Source organism: Acomys minous (assembly GCF_964271855.1).
Source record: "Acomys minous genome assembly, chromosome: 1".
Classification (NCBI taxonomy): domain Eukaryota; kingdom Metazoa; phylum Chordata; class Mammalia; order Rodentia; family Muridae; genus Acomys; species Acomys minous.
This window is the reverse complement of record NC_140483.1, coordinates 41,739,193-41,761,508: the sequence shown is the minus strand read 5'-3', so window position 1 is coordinate 41,761,508 and position 22,316 is coordinate 41,739,193. Positions and strand designations below refer to the sequence as shown.

The following is a 22,316-nucleotide window of genomic DNA, read 5'->3' as shown; positions in this document are numbered from 1 at the left end:
TCTTAAAAAAATCTTAGATTCAGTGAGCTTGAATGATTGGGAGATCCTTATCATGAGGAATAAAATACACTGGATAGGAAAATATGAAATCAAAAAGTTGTCTGAAGGAAGAGAGCTTCTATTACATTCAAATGTTACATGGCAGGAGGAATTTGCCATGCAGAATCCTGGAGCCATATCACACAATTACAACCCGAGACCCATGCCTGTTTCCTTGAGTATTACGTACCTTTTGCAGGGCATGGAAATGCGATGCGCTGATTGGCCAGTCTTTCTTGGAGTGGCGTGTTAAAAGGAGGTTGCAGGTCTTCCATTGTAGGTGGTTCTAGTAAAAAAACAAATGCATTGCCTCTGGCTTTCTTTGGACACTTTTCCGTTCTGAGTCTCTGATTCCTCGCTCACCTAGTAATTTTCCGTCTTTCTGCTGTCTCCTGACAGACACATCTATCTGCTGTTCAATCATGTAGCACCATGCACGTTCCCATATTAATATCTTCACATCCTTATATTCCCACGCAAGCCTTTACACTCTTGTTACCCATTTTAATAGGTTTCTTATAGGTATACTATCATGAAATACAGTCCCCTTTAGATTAATATTCTACACACCCTCTGTGTAGAGTCTGTGATTATGTACCTCTGAGATTTCCAAGAATATTAGAAATACCACTCTTTCTCCTTTAAGTCTGAACATAGGAGCTTAGAAAGGTTTATTTAGTAGATAAACGAGCTAGATAAACTCCCTGCCAGCATTCTGGACGTTCATTCCTCAGGCATTGTGATGTCCTGATTATTAACTGCTGAGTGTTGCGCTGATTACCACACCCGCTTATCTTTACTTCCTGCCTTTGTATTGGTATTCCCTCTGGCAGACTGAGGCAGAAAATGACCAGAGACAAGTTCTTGCCATCCAGTAAGCTCTCATCCTAAATCCTACTTCTTTAGAGAATTAGAGCATTCCTCCCTAGCAGTCCAACCCAATTCCCAGAACAGTAATCTTATTTTAATTTACCCACTATACTTTTTCCTTCTCTATGAACCTTATTTAGTTCTTTGCTTGTTTTATGTATACTTTTTTTTAGAAAAAAAATCAAGAAAGCAGGAGCTCTTTGTCACTACTTCATCATCATTGCCTGGAACATGACAGACACTTGGCCCAACCTTAATAAAAAAAACCTCAAAATAAAGCCAACAACAATAGAAGAGCAGTGAACCCTGACCTCTCAGGGATCAGTTGAGCTGAGGTATGAGGTGAAATGCTACTCCAACTAATGCAAACAAGAAATACTGGGTAGGCCGTTACCTAGGACCATTTCATCATACACACTAGTGACTTTAGTTTCAAAAGTAAACACAAAGACACCATCCAAGGTTAGCAACAGTAATCATTTGTTTGCTTCTGGATAATGCTCCCTTCCAAGCTAAAGTTCTATGTAGAAATCTCCCTAAAGAGATCCATGATGTCACATTCCTGTGTAGAGCCCAGGGGTCTTTCTCATCCTATCAGATATTTTTCTTATGTCAAAACCCACCTTGGACATGCAGTATGACCTCTGCTTCATCACTGCCGGCTATGTTTGTGGCAACACAGGTATATACGCCAGCATCTGAGACCACAGCCTGCTCAATGCTCAGAGTCCCATCTGGATTGCTGGGATGCTGCACTCCATCAACAAGCATGGGCCTTCCACTTTTAAACCAGGTGATCACAGGAGGCGGAGACCCGAGGGCACTGCACGGGATGTCCACTCTCTGGCGAACTTGGACCTTTATGTGTCTTATTCCATGCTGTATTTTTGGAGGAACTGGAAATCACAACTTAGCATTAACCATCAAATATTTTTTAAATCCATATAGATGTGTATATATACCACTCTGAATGAAAACTCCTTATCAAGAAGTCACACAAAAGGGTGTGTTGTATCACAAGATGTGTCTTCCTTTAGAAAATTTAAAAAGACCTTTGCACTATGTGCTGTGGGGTCAAGTTGAACCACTGGGGTCTGATTAGAATTCATGCAATATAGCTCTCTAAAAAGCCCCATTCTCTACTCTGTTCTCTTTAACTTTGTCAGTCACAAACCCGTCTAAGTTTGAAAAAAATTATTACCATCATTTTGTCAAACAAGAAAAGAAAAGAAAGAAAGAATACTAAAGATAAGAGAGGGTAAGTAATATGCCTAATGCCTAAGAGTTGGTAAATGATGTCAAAACTCTAGTCAGTGGCATGCATTGTCATGGCTGGTCTAGAGATGAAGGCAGGTTAATGCCCTCTCAGACAACTTCCTCTGATATTCAGACATTTTGTATCTACACAGTACCTGTCATGGAGACATAGTGCACTGAAGAGACGATAATTGGTGGACAGTTGTAAATCAAAGGGATACAACACTTCAATTAGAAAAATGTGAAGTATCAAATAATGATAGAAAGAAACATTTTCTTGGTTACTGAGGTCCTTATATGTCAAATATGACTATTTAAAACGTATTATGTTCTGTGAGAGTACAGCTAGCTCTCAACATTTTAAACATCTTTCCCCCACTGTATGTCAACTCATTAAAATAAATGACTTGACAGCTAGAATAAATGTGACCCAAAAAATCACTTGAAAATGGAAAAGGGGCCAGTTATTTGGAGACGGCTAACAAAACTTTCAGAATAAGCGAAAGAAAACAACAGACTAATAACTCAGAAATCTTTAGTCTAAATACAACGGAAGGCTCACTGTCACATACACTTCACTGTGGGCCTGTGGACAGAGCTACCACTGTCCATCCTTTCAACACTCACCATGGACACTTAATTTAACAGACTGAGTCACATTCCCAGCAATATTTGTGGCAACACAGAGATACATCCCGCTGTCTGAAACTCGAGTCTCTGTGATCTTCATTGAGCCAGAAGGGAGGAACGTGTGTCTAAAAGGAAAACCCACACATCAGACCACAGAGCATGAGAATGCAATCGCCCCCTGCACAGCTGCACTCAGCATGAAATTACTGGGTTGCAAGCAACTTTTGAAACAGCCCTTCCCTCTGCAACGCATATCGATGAAGCACGGAAAGGGAATTTTCACAATCATTTTTGTTGTTGTTGTTTTCTGTTATGATTTGTTACGTTTACGATTATAAACAGAAAGTCAGTTTTCTTATACCTATAACCTAACATAGTTGTCTTAAATTATCAAATGACTGTATGTTTCTGTGCTTCTGTAGGTTTCAGCTACTCAAAGCAAATGTGTATTGTAGAATTTACAACTTATTTTGTACAACATTTTTCTTCTTTTTCAGTTGTAATTAGCATGTTTCTAAACACGCGAATAGATTTAATTATATGTTCATATATTGATTTTATTTATCCTCACTATCATACTCTTATCTCTCACCCACTTTCACTGATTTTCTCAACTAGTGGCCCTTCTACCATCATGATTTTTTTGTGTGTGACTCAGCAAATTTAACTATTGTTACTTACAGGAGTGTGGGCATAAGGGTTTTTTACAGAGGCATTAAGCAATGTACCAAGGACTTCACGAATGAAACATCTTTTATTTTTATTTTTTGAAATGCTTCACAAGTAATTTAGTGTGTTTCAGTAAAGGCAAACACAAGTACGTCTTTTCAAGTATATCTTTAATGTATCCCTCATTGAATAATATATATTGGGTGTTTTTACATATCATTAAAGTCATAGGGTGTTTTTACATATTATTAAAGTCATAGTCAAGTCCTTTTGGGGGACTGTCAGAGCCACATAGATCTACTTTGTATCAAAGTTTCTTACAGAGTTAAATCAAACTATATTTAAGAAAAGACACCTCCAAAATGACATATGCATACATGGGAACACATCTTAGAATATAGAGAAACATACAGACAAGGTCCGGGAATGAAGTTGAGTGGCAAAGCGTTTATGTAGAGTGTATAAGGCCCTGAATTCAAGCCCAGGAAACAAACAAATGTGTACCGCAAAGTAAGGATTGATTATTCAAAATGATCTTGGGTAATTGACTTTCCAAGTTGAGAAAAATAAGCTAAGTTACAGTATTATTTAACATCCTACACATTATAAAGCTTCAGATGGAGTGGAGTTTAAAATATGAAAAATGAAACTGTAAAAGGGGTATAAAACATTTAAAAATTTGAATATAATCTGAAAAAGATGCAAGAAATATAAAGCTACAAGAATAGGTTAATTCTTTGAACTATTGGAAAACATATCCTCAAACAAACACACCATTCTAAAATAAACTTAAAACTTAAATAACTGACTGTGAGAAGCATTTCAACACGTGCGACAGACAAAAACTATCAAAAACAAGTATCAAATGCCCACATACAGTAAGAAAAAGACTAGTCACCATAAAACTGTGAGGCCCCTTTAAAGAGGCACAGACAGCATGAATGGCCAGCAAACATGCACACATACATCCAATGCTCACGTGAACTCAGTCCCATAAAAATTAAAAGTGCTTAGAGATCGCAAATCACACCCACTGAGTAGCAGAAAGGTTTAAACCAGTCAAAGCTGCGCATTCCTTAGGAAGTACAGCCTGGCCAGCTGCTTCCTGTTAGTGGCAAAGACATGAGAACTTTCCCCCAGGAGAGCAACAGGCAGTGCCTACAGGACTGGAAGGAGGCATTTGCTCTGAGAAGAAAGTGTACTTCTATGTTTCAGGTTCCAAAATGCTTGTGCATGCACACGCAAACAGACATATTTAAAAGTTTTTTTTTTAATTAAAGGAAATAATCCAAAAGAAATAATAAGCAAGCCACAGCATCTACAGAGAGGGTAATGGTTAAATGAAAGGAAGATCGCATGGAGACTCGTTAAGACGGATATGCTGACAATGTGTAGAAAAGTGAATTTACATAACCCAATAACGCAAGGGGTAAAATAGTAATTATATATTTCAGAAGAGCAAATTAAAAACAACAACAACAGAAAAAGGAAAACAAAATTGAAACCATAAAAACAGCTTTTAGGGCTATTCGAAAATGAAAAGTTTCACAGGGAAAGAAAGAAATCCTGACTGGGAAAGGGTGCAATGGAATTGCCTTAAAAAGAAACACTCTGTATTTTACTTTATAATTTTCAGTAAAATTCTTTCAAACAGTGAGTAAAATTATGTAACGTTGTTCTTGTTATTTTTATCATCATAAAAAAGTACGCTTATATAAATTCATAGCTTTACAGTTATATACAAACAAGCCTAACAAATGATAGCTAGCAGCTATAATTATTTTTATTTTATTTTTATTTTATGTGTGTGTGTGTTTGAATGTGTGTATGTGTACCATGTATGTGTAGCACCTAGTGAATGTCAGACACTTGTGGCAGATCCTCTGAACCTAGAGGTACCTATGTTTGCAAGCTGCCATGTGGGTTCTGGAAATTAAGCCTGGGTCCCCTGCAAGAGGTAGCAAGTGCTCATAACCACCCATCCTGCTATCTTATAGAACTTTCTCAGGGAAATATCGTCCCATTGTACAAAAAAGACAGGAAATCTGAAGACGTCTCCTAGGGGAAAATGCCATTTAGGTAAACTTTAGGCAACAGAGATAAGTCTAAAGTTATATATGAATGACAACAATTGTGTCCTAAAGCCCTGGCATCCTCCTTGCTGTGTCACTTAGCTTTTAAATTACAGCATCTCAGGGGACCTTAATTTATGGATGGGATAGGTTTAATCAAAACGATTTACAAAACCAACTAATGAACATCAAATCCTAGACATGACAGCGCTTACGGTGTTTTAGGGCCTCCTGGGAGCAACAAAATTCTACGTGCTGCACACAGGGGGCTGAGAGAAACTCACACACAAATCAGTTCCATTTCACAAGCTACCTAGTAAAAATGCCCCAGTGGGAACTGTGGCAGAACATTTACAGCCTCAGAAAGTGATGGGCAAGGTGTACATAACTCAGACATGCATGAAAATGAGCTCAAATGTAGGTTATATTTTGGTACATTTGCAAGCAATAAGAGGCACCATCCCAGCAGGTTACATCTCCCTGTGTTGCTGTTCAACCCAGCTCTCCTACCTTGGAGAAAATGGAGAGATGAGTTGGCTATCTTTGGCCCAGGTAATGATGGGAGGGGGCAAGCTCTTAGCTTCACAGGGAAGTGTCACCTCATCCCCTGCCAGGACAGAGATCTCCACAGGCTTATCTTGGGACAGTCCTCTTTGGTCCCCAAATACTCTGGGTCTTACTAAAATGAACACAGGATGTGGAAGGGAAAATAATGCATTGAAAACAAAGTAGTTTCATTTACATTAAAACATAGACTTCTAACGCTCTTAAATGCTTTACAACAAGATGTGGATTCCCAAGATCTGGGGTGTATCTAAAACTTCCTATTAATACATTTATAGAGAGAGCTAAAAGGAAGGGAGGAGTGATCTTCCCTCCTTAGTAATTGCTTTCAGCACAGGATGGAGAGGTCAGCTATGATGGCCTCAGATCTACCCAGTGGAGCAGTAGTCTGAAGCAGGAGGCTGCTACCTAAGACATTGCCGAGGCTTAGCTTTACAAGGAATTTTAACTAACTGCTGTCCCTGCAAAACGTTGAATGGGGGTAAGCATACTTCTTGGGAAACTAGGACAGAAGTTTCCCAAAGGTTTATACAACTACTTCCCTGAAAATCAGAATCTAAGTGGAGGTGGTTTTGGTTGGCAGTGAAAATAAAAATGTTTTTTTTTTGTTTGTACAGTGCCAACTTCAGGGAGAGGTTCACTTTGATGTTACCACCTTTGGGTACCTTAACGTGGGGGGAAATTATGAGATTTGGTCTTCATGGCTACTTCAGAGAAAGACCTCCCTTGGGTGGCTCTCACCATAGACAGTGAGCTGCACTTTCCTCTTGGCGTAGCCAGCAGCATTGGTGGCTGTGCAGATGTACTCCCCACTCTCCTCGCTTCCTGGTGACACCACATACAGACTGCCGTCAGCCCCTGCAGAAAACTTGGCACTGCTGGTTGAAATCAGTTCTCCTTTCTGTAAACAACAAAGCAAAAACATTTTTTGTTTACTTTTTTTTTAAATGATGTTGAAGCAGTAGCTTTATATCTGCAAGAAGAAGAGGGAGAAAAATACCTCCAATGGCTGAAAAACTAGATTTGAAAAATGCTATTTGCAGCAAAGTTGTATATAAGAGAAATTAGGTAGACAAGTGCACTACACCCCATAGTCCCCAATTCCGAGCCGTGGCTCCTCTACCATGTAGCCTCCTACAGGGCGGACAAGGAAAGTATAACCATAGCAGAGGTGAATGGCACCACCGCAGCTGTCGTTGTGCAAGACAGCAAGGTGATCTTGTATCTTAGATAAGTGTTTTAACACTCGCACAGTCTTATCAGTAGAAACTGCTGGACACTCCAGTGTCCAATTCAGAGTCCTATAGCACAGACACAGGGTAGAGAAATTTGCCCCGGGTCACTAAGTTAGTCAAGAAGTGAGCTGGCTTAGAGACCCCTTGGGGCCAAATCTTATGTTCTGTGTTTGGCCCTAGCATAACGGTCACTCGGGAAGATCTCATTTTTGCATTTTCTTTAAAGTGGCATATTTCTGCAGGGTGCCAGGTTCTATGCAGTTTCAGGCTTATCTTCACTATTATATTGTGTCAAGACCATAAAAATTGTATATATATGTTAGCATCAACTTCTCCATGTTTCATAGGTGTTTTTTAGATGACAAAACCAGATGGAATGACAAACCATTTGGCTATTTTTGTTATATAAGCAGTGCATTCTATTTTTCTGTCATGATATTATAGTACATTTTATCTGTCAACCTGTTAAAAATATGCCACCTTTGTGGCCACTTAAAGAAGGAACGGACTTTCTTTGAAATGAGGATTTCATCAATGCAAGAATACTAGCGAAAGTTCGACCACATGACAGGAGTGTAAAAGGCAGTAACACATTTGTTTAGGTATCTTATTCTCTTTGGTCTTACATGGAATCCTTGAAGCAATAGCATGTGGGAGAGACCTTAAAATGTCTTTGATGCAGTTCCCTACTAGATGCTCGAAGCACACAGCAGCAAGACCACAAACACTACTATAGGAAAGGCTGTGTGCCAAGAACCATTCTGAACATGTCACATCTGTACCAGAGCCCTCCTTGTCACTTCCCCCTTGGTCCTCTTGGTTCCACAGTAGCCCCATACAATGCTACTGGCCATGTTTCTCCCAGGCTGCACCTTCAACGGGAAGGGCAGCCAAGTATGCAGAGGTGCTATTACTTCTGGGAGGCACATGTCCTGGACCAACATCCGACTTCCTGCCAATCAAAGAGATTCTTCTGAGATACATCTTTGTGGCACCTTGGAGGGTATCCAGCCACAGAGGCAGCCATCTCAGGGAATGCTTGATTTAGCTCCCTGCCCTCCCTCTTGTGTCTCGCTCTCTCACTGTCCTGCCGAAGCCTTCGGAGACACCTGTGTAAGTCCTCCCAGGCACTGTGTTTCAGGGAATGCCACTAGATCTGTAACTTACCTTTGACCAGGTGATGGATGGCTTGGGAATCCCGCTTGCTTTGCATGGTAAAGTTACTGGAATGCCTTCAATTGTGCTGAGTATCTGCTGTCCGTGCTGAATGGTTGGCAGAACTGGAGATGAAAGTCAGGTTGTTCTTCCATTTAGTATCATATGCTTAAAATTGAACATTTTCATTATATCCCTAATGTTTATGAAAAGAGGTGATTTAATATAATCTTACTAAGGGGATGCATGGTGAAAATTTACAGTGAATACAATTTGGTTAGATCTTACAAAAACCTTAAAACCAAGTTTCAGGTGATGTCTAATATGGTGACCTCCCTAACGAAAACACAAAAGGACTGAATAAAATCAATTTATTTCCTGAAAATTAAAAATAGATTATAGTCTAACTACTATACACATATCTTTGGGACATGTGTCTTTCTTACTGTCCACTACCCATTGAGTTCCAATGAGCTGATGCAAGCCCACCCCCAAATAAATGAGCCACTTAACCACCTCTTATTAAACACACTGACGTCTACCAGAGCCACTCCGTGCTTTACTAAATTTAACCGATAAAAAGGACAGTTTCTTAAGAGGAATTTAGTAAAACTAGGCAGAGCTTGGGAGTTTACATTCAAAATGATAAAATAGAGGACAAGGCAACACGTTCCAGTGAAGAGTAGCATAAATGAATGGGTGGATCTGGAATAGGATCATCCTGAGTGAGGTAACTCAGACCCAGGACACACACGGTATGTCCTCACTTATAAGCAGATACGATCCATATAATACAGGATAATCATGCTATAATCCACAGACCTAAAGAACCTAAGTAACAAGGAGGACCATTCAGAGGGGCAAATAGAATAGACACTGGAAGCAGCTGAAGAGAGGGAACAGGACAGGGTCTACCATCGATGTCCTCTGAAAGACTCCACCCAGCAGGAAATGTAAGCAGATGCTGAAACTCACAACCAAACTCTGGGCAGAGCGTAGGGAGTCTTATGGAAGAGTAGGGGGGATAGAGGGACCTGGCAGGGACAGAAGCTGCACAACAAGACTTACAGAGCCAACAAATCTGGGCCCGGGAGGCCGGCAGAGACTGAGGCACCAAACAAGGACCATGCCTGGAGAGGATGTAGGCCCACTGCTCAGATGTAGTCAATAGGAAACTCAGTCTCCGTGTGCTACTATGAGTAGCAGGGATTGTCTCCGCATGGACTTAGTTGCCTGCTCTTTGATCACTTCCCCCTGGAGGGGCGGCCATGCTAGCCCCCAGAGGAAGAGGATATAGGCAGTCTTGATGGGACTCGAATAGGCTGGTGTTAGTTGGTAGGGTAGGAGGGCTCGCTTTCTCTGAGGACTAGGGAAGGACATAGAGGAAGAGAGGGAGGGAGCATGGGGATGGGAGGAGATGAGAGAAGGGCTATGATGAGGATGTAAAGTGAATAAATTAAGAAAAAAGGGAGAAGAAGAAAAAGGAATAGCATACCTTTGCCTTTAGGAAGCCAGAGAAAACTTAGCAGCATATGAGCAGCCATGAAAGGAAAAGGAAAATGTAAGCTTGGCTCCCTTTACTCTTAGAACCAACACATACCGAAACGACCAACGCATAGGACTCTCAAAATAACAGAGCTGTTGAAGGCTTCCATACACAAAGGTTTTCTAGCAAAAGGGACACAATTAAAGTCTGGTATTTTCAGATCTCTCTATGGCATCCTGTGGGAAGATGAGACTAGACCTCTCCCCTGGAGCTCAATTGCTTACCACATTTCTTTCTTAAAGTCAGAATTTTCCAGAATTGTCATACTACCCTGGAATAGAAATTTGCTAAAAGCAGAAGATACCATAGACCACCCTCCCGCCGCCCCCAGTGTAAAAACTCCTTGGAAGGTTGAAATGACGTATACCATGCACTCATACTTTCCTATGGCTGACATTAGTCTTTAGCTAATTTTGTCTTAAAGACTTGGCAGCAAGTTTTCAGCTCTAAGCAAGAACATCAAGCTACTCATGACAGCAAGAAATTGAATTTCCAGGATCATGACAGTGTACCCGACTCTCAAATATGCTGTCAATTTGCGGCAACATAAGGGGATCTCATGTTTTTAAAGCCGTATTAAGTTAGACAGTAGTGAAGAAACGCTGCAAATTTAGGACAGTTTTGAAGCTTGATGACATCTGGGTATAGAGAAGCAGTTTTCCTGCAGATCGTGAGCCTACATAAATCAACGTGGCAATTAAATGTTGTTCTTTTCATCTGCATTTGTATTTGAATTCATTCCGGTTTCTTTTTTCTTTTCTTTTCTTTTTTGTTTTGTTTTGTTTTTTTGCATCTCCTCCATTTTAGAATTAGTTGAGCATCTTTCATACATATTCCTGAAGGTGGATATGATGACATGAAGCAGGTACAAAACTGCCATGCTTTGCGCTGTACGGGGTTTAGCTGACACCTGCTCATCAGGCGGATTCTTTAACGCTATCGACTAAATCAGTTGATTGTTTGGGACTGAAGTGGACCAAAGAGGTTGTGAAATGACGTCTTACACTTTAGTCATTACCATTTCTTGTGTCTCGGGTAAAGTGTAAATAAGGTCTTTGGATTGTCTGCCGTCTCACGTCTCTGATACAGCAAACACAGGACTAACCCTATCACTCCTCCCTGTGGAGATCTGGCCTCAGCACCCTTCTCAACACAACTGCCTGGACAATAACTAGGAGAAAAGGGGAGACCCAGATGAGGGAGGTTCCATGGCTACATCCTTAAGCCGGTCCACGGTGCCCTCCAGGAAACGTGTGCTCCGTTCTTTAAAAACAGTCACATGATAACATGCAACGTGTTTTGCTCTAACTAAACTTATTTGGGGGCATTTCATTGAAACCTCTCAAGAACATGTCGAGTGATGTTGGTGGCTATTGGAATAAAGCTGGAGGAGATGGTAGAGCTGGCACACAGAAGGGGATGGCTTGCGGCCACTGGGCTTTTCAACAGACAAAACAAAAAGTGTAAGCTGGTAGAGTCCCCATTTCAAGTTCTAAATAAAGATTGAGTCTACAGATAAAACCAAGCATTCTGTGCTCCTTTCATCCTAAGACACCCATTTGTTGAATATAAACCCGTTTCTAACATTACATATAAAAACAATGCAGCAAGCTCTTAAAGATGAATATAAAATGGTATGAGAATTGCTTAAGCCACAAAGCTGCCCATTATTATTGAGATTTAAAAATAAAAAAAAATCTGGTAAGTCTTACAAAGTGGCGGAAAAAGATTGCCTCTGGATTTTCTTATTCGTGACTTTTAAATTATTTAACGTGCAAAAGAAGAATGTTTGCAGCACATGACACATGAGATGACCTTTAGAAAAACTTAGGTCATATTTAGCTCCAGCACAGAGGGGTCATTAGTAAGGGCATGTTTGTTCCACAATCAAAAAAAAAAAAAGGCAATTTAAGGCAATTTGGATGGTACACTAAGTTCAACTTGCCTGAAATTAAAAAGTATTTTTAAACATGACTCTTTGAGAGCTGAGTTCACTTTTATCAATTAAGAAACCACTTACAAAGCCCTTGGCCAGACTTGGCTGGTGACTCCCCAGACTGTCTTTTTGTATACATAGGGAAGGGAAATCTGGAAACACTGCTAACAATGTAGAGATTGTTCAAGAAATACAAAATAACAATTGGGAGAAAGCTCTCCTTATTGTAATTAGATGGACAGAGTTATTTGATTAAAACCTATGAACCTTGTTTTGAGCAAGGTTTGGAAGCAATTACACCGGGTCTCTCTTACCATGCACGGCCACAGACGTTGTTCTGTTATTGGTTCCAGCAACATTACTGGCCACACAAGTATATTCTCCTCCATCCTGAATCCGAACTCTTTCAATATGGAGGCTCCCGTCGCTGCGCACAGTTATATAAGGATTCTGTACCAACTTTTGAATGGAAGTTTTAAAAAGGTCATTTAATTTTTATCTGATAAATCAGATATGTTTCTAAATCAGATCTGTCTGTTTTTGTCAACCGCATTATTAGATTTACTGTAAAGCAAACTGGAATTTTAGCAGCTTTTAGGTTAAAAAACAATCAACATGAAATATTCCTAAGAACTTATCAATCATGTTCAATATTCATATCTTTCCAGAATTATTCCTACCACTTGCTATCAGAGAGCTGTGCACACCCCAGAAAAGGGAGTGATATAGGGTGCCACTGATTTTGTGTTTCTATAAGTTCTGTTGCTCAGAACTCAAATTTGACTAGTAGTTCTTTTCTTTTGGCTGAGATTATTCTTTCCAAGAAGGTTTCATCACCACCAGCAAGCTCTTTGATGTTTCTGTTGGGGTGAGTAGGTACTTATTTTCGCCAAGGGAGTGTGGCTTCATCTTGGCACCCAAGTCTGTTAGCTGACGACTCAAAGAGCAGTGGACACAGTGTGGTCCAGAAATTGTCAGAGGTGGCTGGCGATATTTTAGCATAAAAGTGATTATTTTTAAGCCTGTATCACTTTACATTTACATTTTGCCGGCTAGCATTATAACTAAGGGTGTTTATTTGTCTATGAGGCATTCTGATTTTCCTTGAGTTTATAATACAAAAAATGAGTAAGCTTGCAATTACTCATATGGAGTTGATTCTCATCTAATGAATACTTTAGAAGACAGTCAGGCCAGATACTCTGGAAAACAGGAAAAGTGGTCTGAGCTAGAAGGAGGAGCTCTGTTTCAATAGAGCACACATTTTTGGAAAATTTTCATAGAACTGAAATGTCACCCGCATTCTTTTCTAATTAAAAGTTATATACTATTATTCAGAACACGCTATGGATCTACCTTCCCCAAAAATCCATCACACAAGAAATCTAAAGCTCACCGTAAGAAGAGCACTATATAAAATGGAAGATTCTAGAGGAATACTAATATTTCATAATGTCCTACACAGAATGGTATAAAAATTTTAAGTACTATGAAAACATTACTAGTTTAAATTTTCACATATCCTGAAGGCCATTTATTAGTAACATTAAATTTAATGTGAAATTATAAAAATTATACTACCAATTATTTCTTTAAAATTCAAGCTCCAAATAATATAAATGGCATAAACACAGCAGCAAACAGGGAAAGCCCTTGGAGCTATAGAGATGGATGAGGAGTCAAGAGCACCTGCTCTTGTAGAGGAAGCTGACTTTGGTTTTGAGGACCCATGTCAGTCACTTAAAACTGCTTGTAAGTCTCCCTCCAGGGTATCTGACAATCGCTTTTGGATTCTTGACACCTACACACATGCATGCATGTATGTATGCATACACGCATGGCACGCATACGTAAAAATGAAAAATAACTTTTTCAAGAAAATCTCTGAAAAGCTTACAAAACATGTATATAATGTTTATGAAATCAGGCTTTCATTATGGGTGACCTGCTGCATTAATTCTTAGGAGAAAATAAGTAGAAAGGCATGTATGAAAAACCCTTTACCATGGCTGAGTTCTTCATCCACCGCCGCTCTGGGATGGGGTTTCCGGCCAACAGAGTGCAAGGCAGAGTGAGCGGCTGTCCTTCAATAATGCTGGCCACAGAAGGGCTGGTTCCAATAAGCGGGGCAACTGCATCAGAGAAAGAACACTCTGCCTCATCAAAATGGGTGTGTGGCAGGGAGTTATTAGAAGCAAGTCGACTACAAATTATGGTGTATAAAACTGGAGTTTCCAGGAACAGGACTTTAAAGTGAAATGGAAATGAAGTTGATGTGGAAGTAATGGATCCGAATAGAAGGAGAATTGGTGACCCTGTAGAAATATCAGGAGTAAAGAGCAAAGCCTACACATACAGGGCCAACAGAGTCAAGGCCTGATGCTCACAGCAACATATGCATTAGAATGGATAGTGGGCGGGAGTGCTTGGGAGTGGAGACATGGAGTTATCAGAACCTTCCCTATGGGAAATAGCTAGAAACAGAATAGACTAGCTACAGCAGGATTCATAGGAACCTGTTGAAATAGCACAAGCAAAGTAAACAAAGTTAGTTTCCTGAACTGGAATAGTAGAGAGGCGTGGTCAACCTATTCTTTCCTAGAAATTAACAGAACAATACCACAAATTAGCACAACATCCCTAAGAGACCCAGAAATGTAGGTATAGACAGACAAATGAAGACATACCAAAAATTCTATATACTGGTATTAATTCTACACACATGCAGTGAGATACTTAACATCACATTTAATGCTATAAAAATTTGAATGATATAATACTAGGGAAAAACAATTCCAAGGAATAAATGTAGAAATATGAATTCAATACAAGAACAAATTAATAGTTTCATTAGTCAGACACGACTACTCAATAAATTATACTTAATCAAATTTCCCATCACTTGGAAATAAGTTGTATTCTATTTTTGCTTCATAACTTCTATGAACATAATCCAATGTGGAGTGAAGTGATAAACATAAGAAACACCACTTGTCTCTGTGTGTATGTGTGTGTGTGTGTCTGTGTGTGTCTGTGTCTGTGTCTATGTCTGTGTGTCTGTTCACATTTAGGCTTAAACCAAACAATAATCAAATAGAAGATGAGGAGCCTGAAGCAGGCTCTCTAACTTAAATATAGTTGCAACATTGTATGACATATGGCTTAGGCACACAAACCTCTACCTGGCTGTAAATCAAATAAAAACTATCACATATGAAGGATGTCATCATCAAAGAGGTCTGAAGTTTGTAAAGAACATTGCCTCTAGAAAGTTAACTACTCTTACCGAGTCCTGTCACTGTCACTGTCGTCTGTGTCTGTATTTTTCCAAACTGGTTTTCGGCTTCACAGATATATGTTCCTTTGTCACTTGCCCATAAATCTAGAAAGAAGAACTCATTTACTCATTCAGGAGCATTGTGAAACTTTGACAATGCACCAGGCACAGTGCTGCGATCCGACAGAAATCACATCAGCACCTTCTGGCTATTCCCTTCTAGGGAAGGAGACAGAGAAGGTAGCAGGGTTACAAATGCTCTATGAGGCTCATGTAAAGAGCTGTGGAAGCACACACAGGAATGACCCATTGATTGATTAGCATAGAGACCAAGCACAGTCACACACAAAAACATATATTTAATGCAAATTGCTTTTCTCATTCTTCTATTTACTGTGTGTTGGCTATTGATAACATTTTTAGTGTGGAAGTAGAACAAACACATAGTATTGCTTTTCAGGATCGTGAAGAGCAACAAGGGAGCTGTGCAGTCAACAAGAGCACTGGGAAGCAGGGTAGGATTAGTTACAAATTGGACGGCATTGTCAGGAGGCCAGAGCTAAAGCCTTTAAAGTATTGCTCTTGGCTTGTGAGCAATAAGAAAACCAAGATAAGATTTTAAAATAAGGGAATAAGTTTTATTTTATGAACATTGTAGTCAAGCATGTCCAGCTTAATCTACTAGCAAAATATGAATATACATATTTGTATATAATACAGCCTGGCAATGTGGCCCAAAGGAGGCTGAGACAAGAAGATCAAGGGTTCAAAGTATTTCTGAGTTACCATACTGAGTCTTTGTTTCAAAACAAGAAAATCAAAAAGCAAAGTAAGAAAAAAAAACCACAAAAAATACAGATATACAAATATATGCTAGGCATGGTGGTGCACGACTTTAATCTCAGCACTCGGGAGGCAGAGGCAGGCGGATCACTGTGAGTTCGAGGCCAGTCTGGTCTACAAAGTGAGTCCAGGACAGCCAAAGCTACACAGAGAAACCCTGTCTTGCAAACAACAAAGCAAAACAAAACAAAAAACCCCCAAAACAAATATATATGTATATGTATGTATGTATGTATGTATGTATGTATGTATGTATGTATGTATACATATACACAAATGCACAAACACACACAGAGGGAGAGAGAGAGGGAGAGAGAGAGAGAGAGAGAGAGAGAGAGAGAGACCCTTTAACTTACTTGAAATAAAGAGAGCTCCTGTTCTCAGCTGGCTGATGGAACTAACAGAAAAGGGTCTTGAGAAAATTGGCATGTTGTCCAATCTTCGCCATTTGATCTTTGGTTCTGGGTAAGCCTGAACATAGCAAGGTAATGTCACATTGGAGCCAATTTCCATGGACACATCAGAAGGTTCTTGTATGAAGACTGGAGGTGCTGGAAGAAACAAAGAATAAAATGTCGCTGGTAGAGGATGTGGACACATTAAGAATAAACCTAATTAAATAATCAATAGGTTGAATTTGAAACAAATCATTTTATAAAATATTGTAAATTTACCCTATAGCTTTCTTATCTGGCATGTGCCAGGTTTATTTTTTCTGTATGGATAAATGGTGAGATAAACACTCACCCTTGCCCTATAGTTTTAGGGGATACGAAAACCATCTTAACAAGAATTATTATAGAAATTTGCTTTCAATATGAGTATATGTTATAGTGCCAAACCTTATACTCTCCTAAACAAATTAGCTCTATAATGGAATATGATTATTTCTGGTGATTTTAAAAATCTTGTTAGCTGGGTTTTTGTTTTGTTTTGTTTTTCTGAGACAGAGTTTTCTTGTGTAGCTTTGGCTGTCCTGGACTCACTTTTTAGCTCAGACTGGCCTCAAACTCACAAAGATCTGCCTGCCTCTGCTTCCCCAAGTGCTGGGACTATAGGTGTGCTCCACCATGCCCATCTGTTGGCTGGGTTTTCAAATGAGATTAAGTTGTACCAAAGTATTTTTTTTTTTTACTAATTCCTATCTGACATGTTAACAACATTTATTCCTGAAGTATAACCATGTGCGGTATTGTATCCTTGCTCATCATGTCTCACATTTTTAAGTCAGAGAAATTTAAGTTTGAGAATCAATAATGTAAGTTAGGATAGCAGAAGATATTTGATAAAGAAAGAATAGTAAGTCTCAGCATCTGAAGGAGAATTGAGACATATAAAGAAATTTAGAAGTTCACACGGTTCCAGTAACTAGAGAAACTGAGGAGAAGAAGAACTGGAATCCATGATGGGCATACTTAGGAAAAGACAGACCTGCCATTTGGAAGGATGTTGCTGGGAACCAGTCAGGGATGAGGCTCTCGGAAGCTTGTGAGTAATGATGCTGGAGACATGGGATTCTCTTAGAAGCATGGAGGGGAATCTACTCGTGTAAAATTCTAAGAGTTGGTACACAGGCAGTCAAGAAAGCATGCAGACTAGCAACGCAAAAGCCATCATGTTTAGAGCCAAGGCTTTTGTCAAATGATTTCAATGGTTTCCAGTCTTCAGAATGATCCCACTCTGGTTTTATAGATGAAGAAACTGAAACTTAGATGATTTGCTAAGTGTCAATAGAGTCAAAAGAGCAAGATCAGATTAAAAGCTAGTTTGCCTTCTACAACCACTTTGGAAAATCAATATGGCAGTTTATCACAAAAGGGGAACAGTTCTACCATAAGACCCAACTATAGCACTTGTGGGCATATACTCAAAAGGTGCTCCGCCATACCAAAGATACATTTGCTTGGTTATGGTCACAGAAGCTTTAGTCACAGCCAGAAATTGGAAACAACCTAGATGTCCTTCAGCCAAAGAATGGATAAAGAAAATGTGGTACAGTTACACAATGGAATACTACTCAGCTATAAAAAATGAGGACATCATGAAATTTTCAGGCAAATGGATGAAACTTGAATATATCATCCTGAGTAAGGTAACCCAGATGCAGAAAGACACTCATGGTATGTACTCACTTATAAGAGGATATTAGTCATAAAGTACAGGACAACCAGACTACAATTCACAGACCCAAAGAAGCTAAGTAACAAGGAGGGCCCAAGGGAGGATGCTTGAAGCTCACTTAGAAGGGAAAATAAAATAGACATTGGAAATGGAGGGAGGGAAGGAACTGAGTGGGAGAGGAGGTAGGGAGGGGAACGGGGATGGGAATCAGATGTGGGGAGACCAGGGGTGGGAAGAGGGCTGCGGGAGAGAACACAAATCAGAAGGGGGTCATCTCTGTGACAAGCCGGAGACCTGGGTCAGGGAGGCTCCAGTGAATCTATGGAGGTGACCCTAGCTGAGACTCCTAGCAGCAGGGCATATGAAGCCTGAAGTGGTCACCTCCTGTGGCCAGGTGGGACTCCCAGAGGAGGGAGAGGGACACCAACCCACCTTCAGAACCTTTGAGCCAAAGTTTGTCCTGCCTACAAGATATGCAGGGATAAAGATGGAGCAGTAATCGAGGGATTGGCCAATCAATGACCGGTCAGTTTGAGACCTAGCCCATGGGAAAGAGCCAACCCTTGACACTATTGATTTTCTGCTCTGCTTGTAGATAGAAGTCTAACATAACTGTCTTCTGAGGGGCTTCCTCCAGCAGCTGGTGGAAACAGATGCAGAGACTCACAACCAAACAATAGGCGGAGCTTGGGGAGTTTTGTGGAAGAATGAGAGGAAGGATTGAGGGAGCAGATGGGGTCAAGGACACCACAAGAAGACCAACAGAATAAACTAGCCGGGGCTCACAGAGACTGAACCACCAACCAAAGAGCATGCCTGGGCTGAAGCTAGGTCCCCTACACATGTGTAGCAGATGTGCAGCTTGATTATCACTTGAGTCCCCTAACAATCGGAGCTGGGCTGTCTCTGACTCTGCTGCCAGCCTTTGGATCCCTTTCCCCTAGCTTTCCTGCCTTGTCTGGCCTCAGTGGAAGAGGATGTCCTTGGTCTTGCTGCAACTTGATGTGCCAGGGCAGGTTGGTACCCATGGTGGGGAGGGGATCCTCTTATCTAAGGAAAAGGGGGGGGGGAATAAAAAGAGGATGTTTGGGGTGGGACTGGGAGGAGGGGTTCTGTGAGCAGGATGCAAAGTGAATAATACATACATGCATACATACATATGTATGTACATACATACATACATACATACATACATACATACATACATGAGGAAAAGCTAGTTTTGACCTCACAGTTGAACCTCTTTGTCGTTTTATCAGCCTCTCCTTCTCTATGTGTTCTAATCACTATGCCTGGGCATACTGGTTAGCAGTCTCACTTTTTAAAAATGAGGTAGACATCACTTCCTTCCTTCTCATCCCGCATCTGCAGATTGGTTGTACAGATGTCTTCCACCAGTGCTAGGATTCTGATTTTAGCCTGATTAGACTGCCTCTCACTCTATAGCTTTGTTTCCATTGCTTCCTAGGCTACATAAAGCCTGGCCTCTGGGTAGTCAGCAATCCTTGCCCTTCTCCAAGAGTTGACCTTTCTCATTTTAGTACTTGGTTTATTACATCCCCTGCAAGTGTAATTAATGTCTGATGTTGAAATATTGGCAACTTTTTAACCCAATTTCCAAAGGACACGCCTCTATGATGCCATCTCTTTTGTCATAAATGGGCATGACTCTTTGAGATTTAGGAGAACCCTCTCTACCAGACTCATGAAACTCCAAATACAAGCTATTAATTGATTATCTGTTTCTTTGCTTTCCAGACATATTCTGTTTATGACTATATGTTTTTATCCTTTAATAGTAGCTAACAGATTACATGTGCATTGTGCATGGCCACTGGAGAATAGTGAATGAATTATTGAGTCAGCATGAAAAGCTATGGTAAAACTCAGACTTGTGTGTAGGTATAGGAATGTACATATGAGACACCTCAACCCAGTACATTTGAACTTGCACTTTTAAAAGAAACATGACAATTTCAAAAGCCTGCCTACAAAATTCAAGATAAAAAACAACAACTGAAAACAATGATTGGAGAAGAGAGTGGTTCACCTCTGTTTAGATTTTTTTTTTCTTAATTCATATACACAGCAATTCAACTTATAAAAATAGCCAATAGGCATACTTTAAATATAGTTCATAAAGTAACACATTGCTTGCTTATTTCATTTCTACAACTTGGTTACTTTTTTCTGGAGTGAATGGAGTCAATCTGAAACATGAACCTTGATGGGACATAATAATACACCCAAAACGCAGATGTAGAGGGATCTCTGTGAGTTCAAGACCGGCCTCTTCTAAAAGTTTAGTCCAGACAGAGCTACATAGTAAGGAATATGTTTCGATGATGATGATCATGATCATGATATCCTAAAATATAAATATATTTCTGAGAAAAAAGAGAAACTAAGTCTAAAACTGCAACTGTGCTAGGCTCAGATCTTGGGCAGCAGAATGTAACAATAGACAAAAAATTTTTTTAAATAGTAAAAGTTATGTAGAAGACTGATATCCACCAACTACTCAGAGGAAGGGAAATCTCCATTTATTGAAATGTTAAAATATAATCATCAATGAAAAGTGATCCACCAGCATGTTCAGAAGTAATGGAGGAAGGGGATCTGGAATCAGAACAGAAAACCAAACTCAAGTTACACCCACAAACCTAATCAAGATGGGACAAGTTATGCATTGCAAGCGATTTCTAGAACAGTGTCAGGCATAAGACATTAGATCAGGGAACATCAGCGCTGGATCTCAAAACAAGAGGCTAATGAGAACACCAGGCCAGAGAGAGCAGCCAACACAGCGTCCACCACAAACCAACTTCCAAAATGAAGCAGCTTCTAGCTGGGCCAAGAAGACTTAAATACTTCCTCTGCCTAACTGTGGCCAACACAGCCTCTGAGTGAGTTTTTCTGGATGAGTCATGAATAGATTAGCAAAACCAGAGACCAGAAGAGCCGTAGTGAGTGGCTGACAGTATGCAATGATGCTTTTCTAGAAGAAAGTGTGTTACTTAGAAGGGGTAAGAACACACAGAGTGGTTTAAAGGGTGGTTCCACTGTTTTTAGCCTGTGATCTTGGGAAAGTCATTTCACCTCCCTCCCCGGTTTTAATTCCTTTGAGAAGAAAAAGGAATAGTAGTATTTCATATTTCAAGCCAAAAGAGATAATCTTTATTAATCATGTAGTATGCAATAACTATCTCAATACTAGCAGTATTAAACATGATAATTATACTTAATTTGTTAGATCTCAGTTCTGGAGTTGGATGTTTACATTTGGTTTAGCTTTTGGTCCTTCATACAGTCCCGAGGGATAATGTTTGATCCCTAGTAATTTCCTAAGCATCTGCATAGCACATTGAGATATGCATGGGCTAACATCACAGTGCAGTCTTTTGTCTTCAGAGATAACTATAGCAGTGAAAACTCATCGTTTCAAAACTATAAACATCATAAACAAATTTACCATCTTTTTCCAAACACTATTCTGAATTATTTCCCTTGCCCCCAACACAGTTAAATATATATTCCCTCTGTGGCGACTCTTGCATTATGTCAGTCAGAGAATTTTCTTTCCTAAAATGACTAGACACATCACTTTGGTTTCACTAAACCACAAAACACAAAACCACAGTCTAAGTCTCAAACCCTGTGTGGTGTGGAATGTTTTTTTAAAAAAACCCTGCCAGGCCAACATTTTGTTTGATGTTTCCAGCCCCTCTTTCTTCCAAATGACTTCACAATTCACTACACATTTCCCAAGGGATGAAACGCATTGGTAACTTTCCCTGTTGACCTGAAATGTCCATAACTTAAAGCCATGATAATGAGGAACAAGAGAAAGGATGCTCACTACAAGAAGCTCAAACTCAAGAATAACATTAAACAATACTTTTGTTAATTTTTTATCTAATATGGCTGCTGTGAAGCAACAAGCCCACAGAACAATCTAAATGTCCAAACAGCTAAATGATATGGACAAAAGCATGTTCTTGTTCTGAAGTCACAAGCAACTCACACGTATGCCCAATAATTTTGGAACCCAAACGAATAATTTTATGCAATACTAAGCTTAGCACTTAACTAGTCTCAAGTC

At 39.8% G+C, this 22,316-nt stretch overlaps 1 protein-coding gene across 3 annotated transcripts in view; it reads right to left on the bottom strand.

The window, feature by feature from the left end:
* HMCN1 (hemicentin 1) overlaps nucleotides 1–22,316 on the bottom strand; it is a 494,329-nt gene that overhangs the window by 184,684 nt on the left and 287,329 nt on the right. For all 3 annotated transcript variants that reach the window (XM_084782016.1, XM_084782014.1, XM_084782015.1), the window contains exons 16-25: nucleotides 16,450–16,644; nucleotides 15,260–15,355; nucleotides 13,978–14,105; nucleotides 12,288–12,432; nucleotides 8,504–8,616; nucleotides 6,843–7,002; nucleotides 6,048–6,216; nucleotides 2,794–2,921; nucleotides 1,533–1,805; nucleotides 230–325 (exon numbers count right to left, since the gene is read on the bottom strand). In XM_084782016.1, the coding sequence (XP_084638142.1) occupies nucleotides 230–325; nucleotides 1,533–1,805; nucleotides 2,794–2,921; nucleotides 6,048–6,216; nucleotides 6,843–7,002; nucleotides 8,504–8,616; nucleotides 12,288–12,432; nucleotides 13,978–14,105; nucleotides 15,260–15,355; nucleotides 16,450–16,644 (1,503 nt within the window). The remainder of the gene's footprint in view (nucleotides 1–229; nucleotides 326–1,532; nucleotides 1,806–2,793; nucleotides 2,922–6,047; nucleotides 6,217–6,842; nucleotides 7,003–8,503; nucleotides 8,617–12,287; nucleotides 12,433–13,977; nucleotides 14,106–15,259; nucleotides 15,356–16,449; nucleotides 16,645–22,316) is intronic.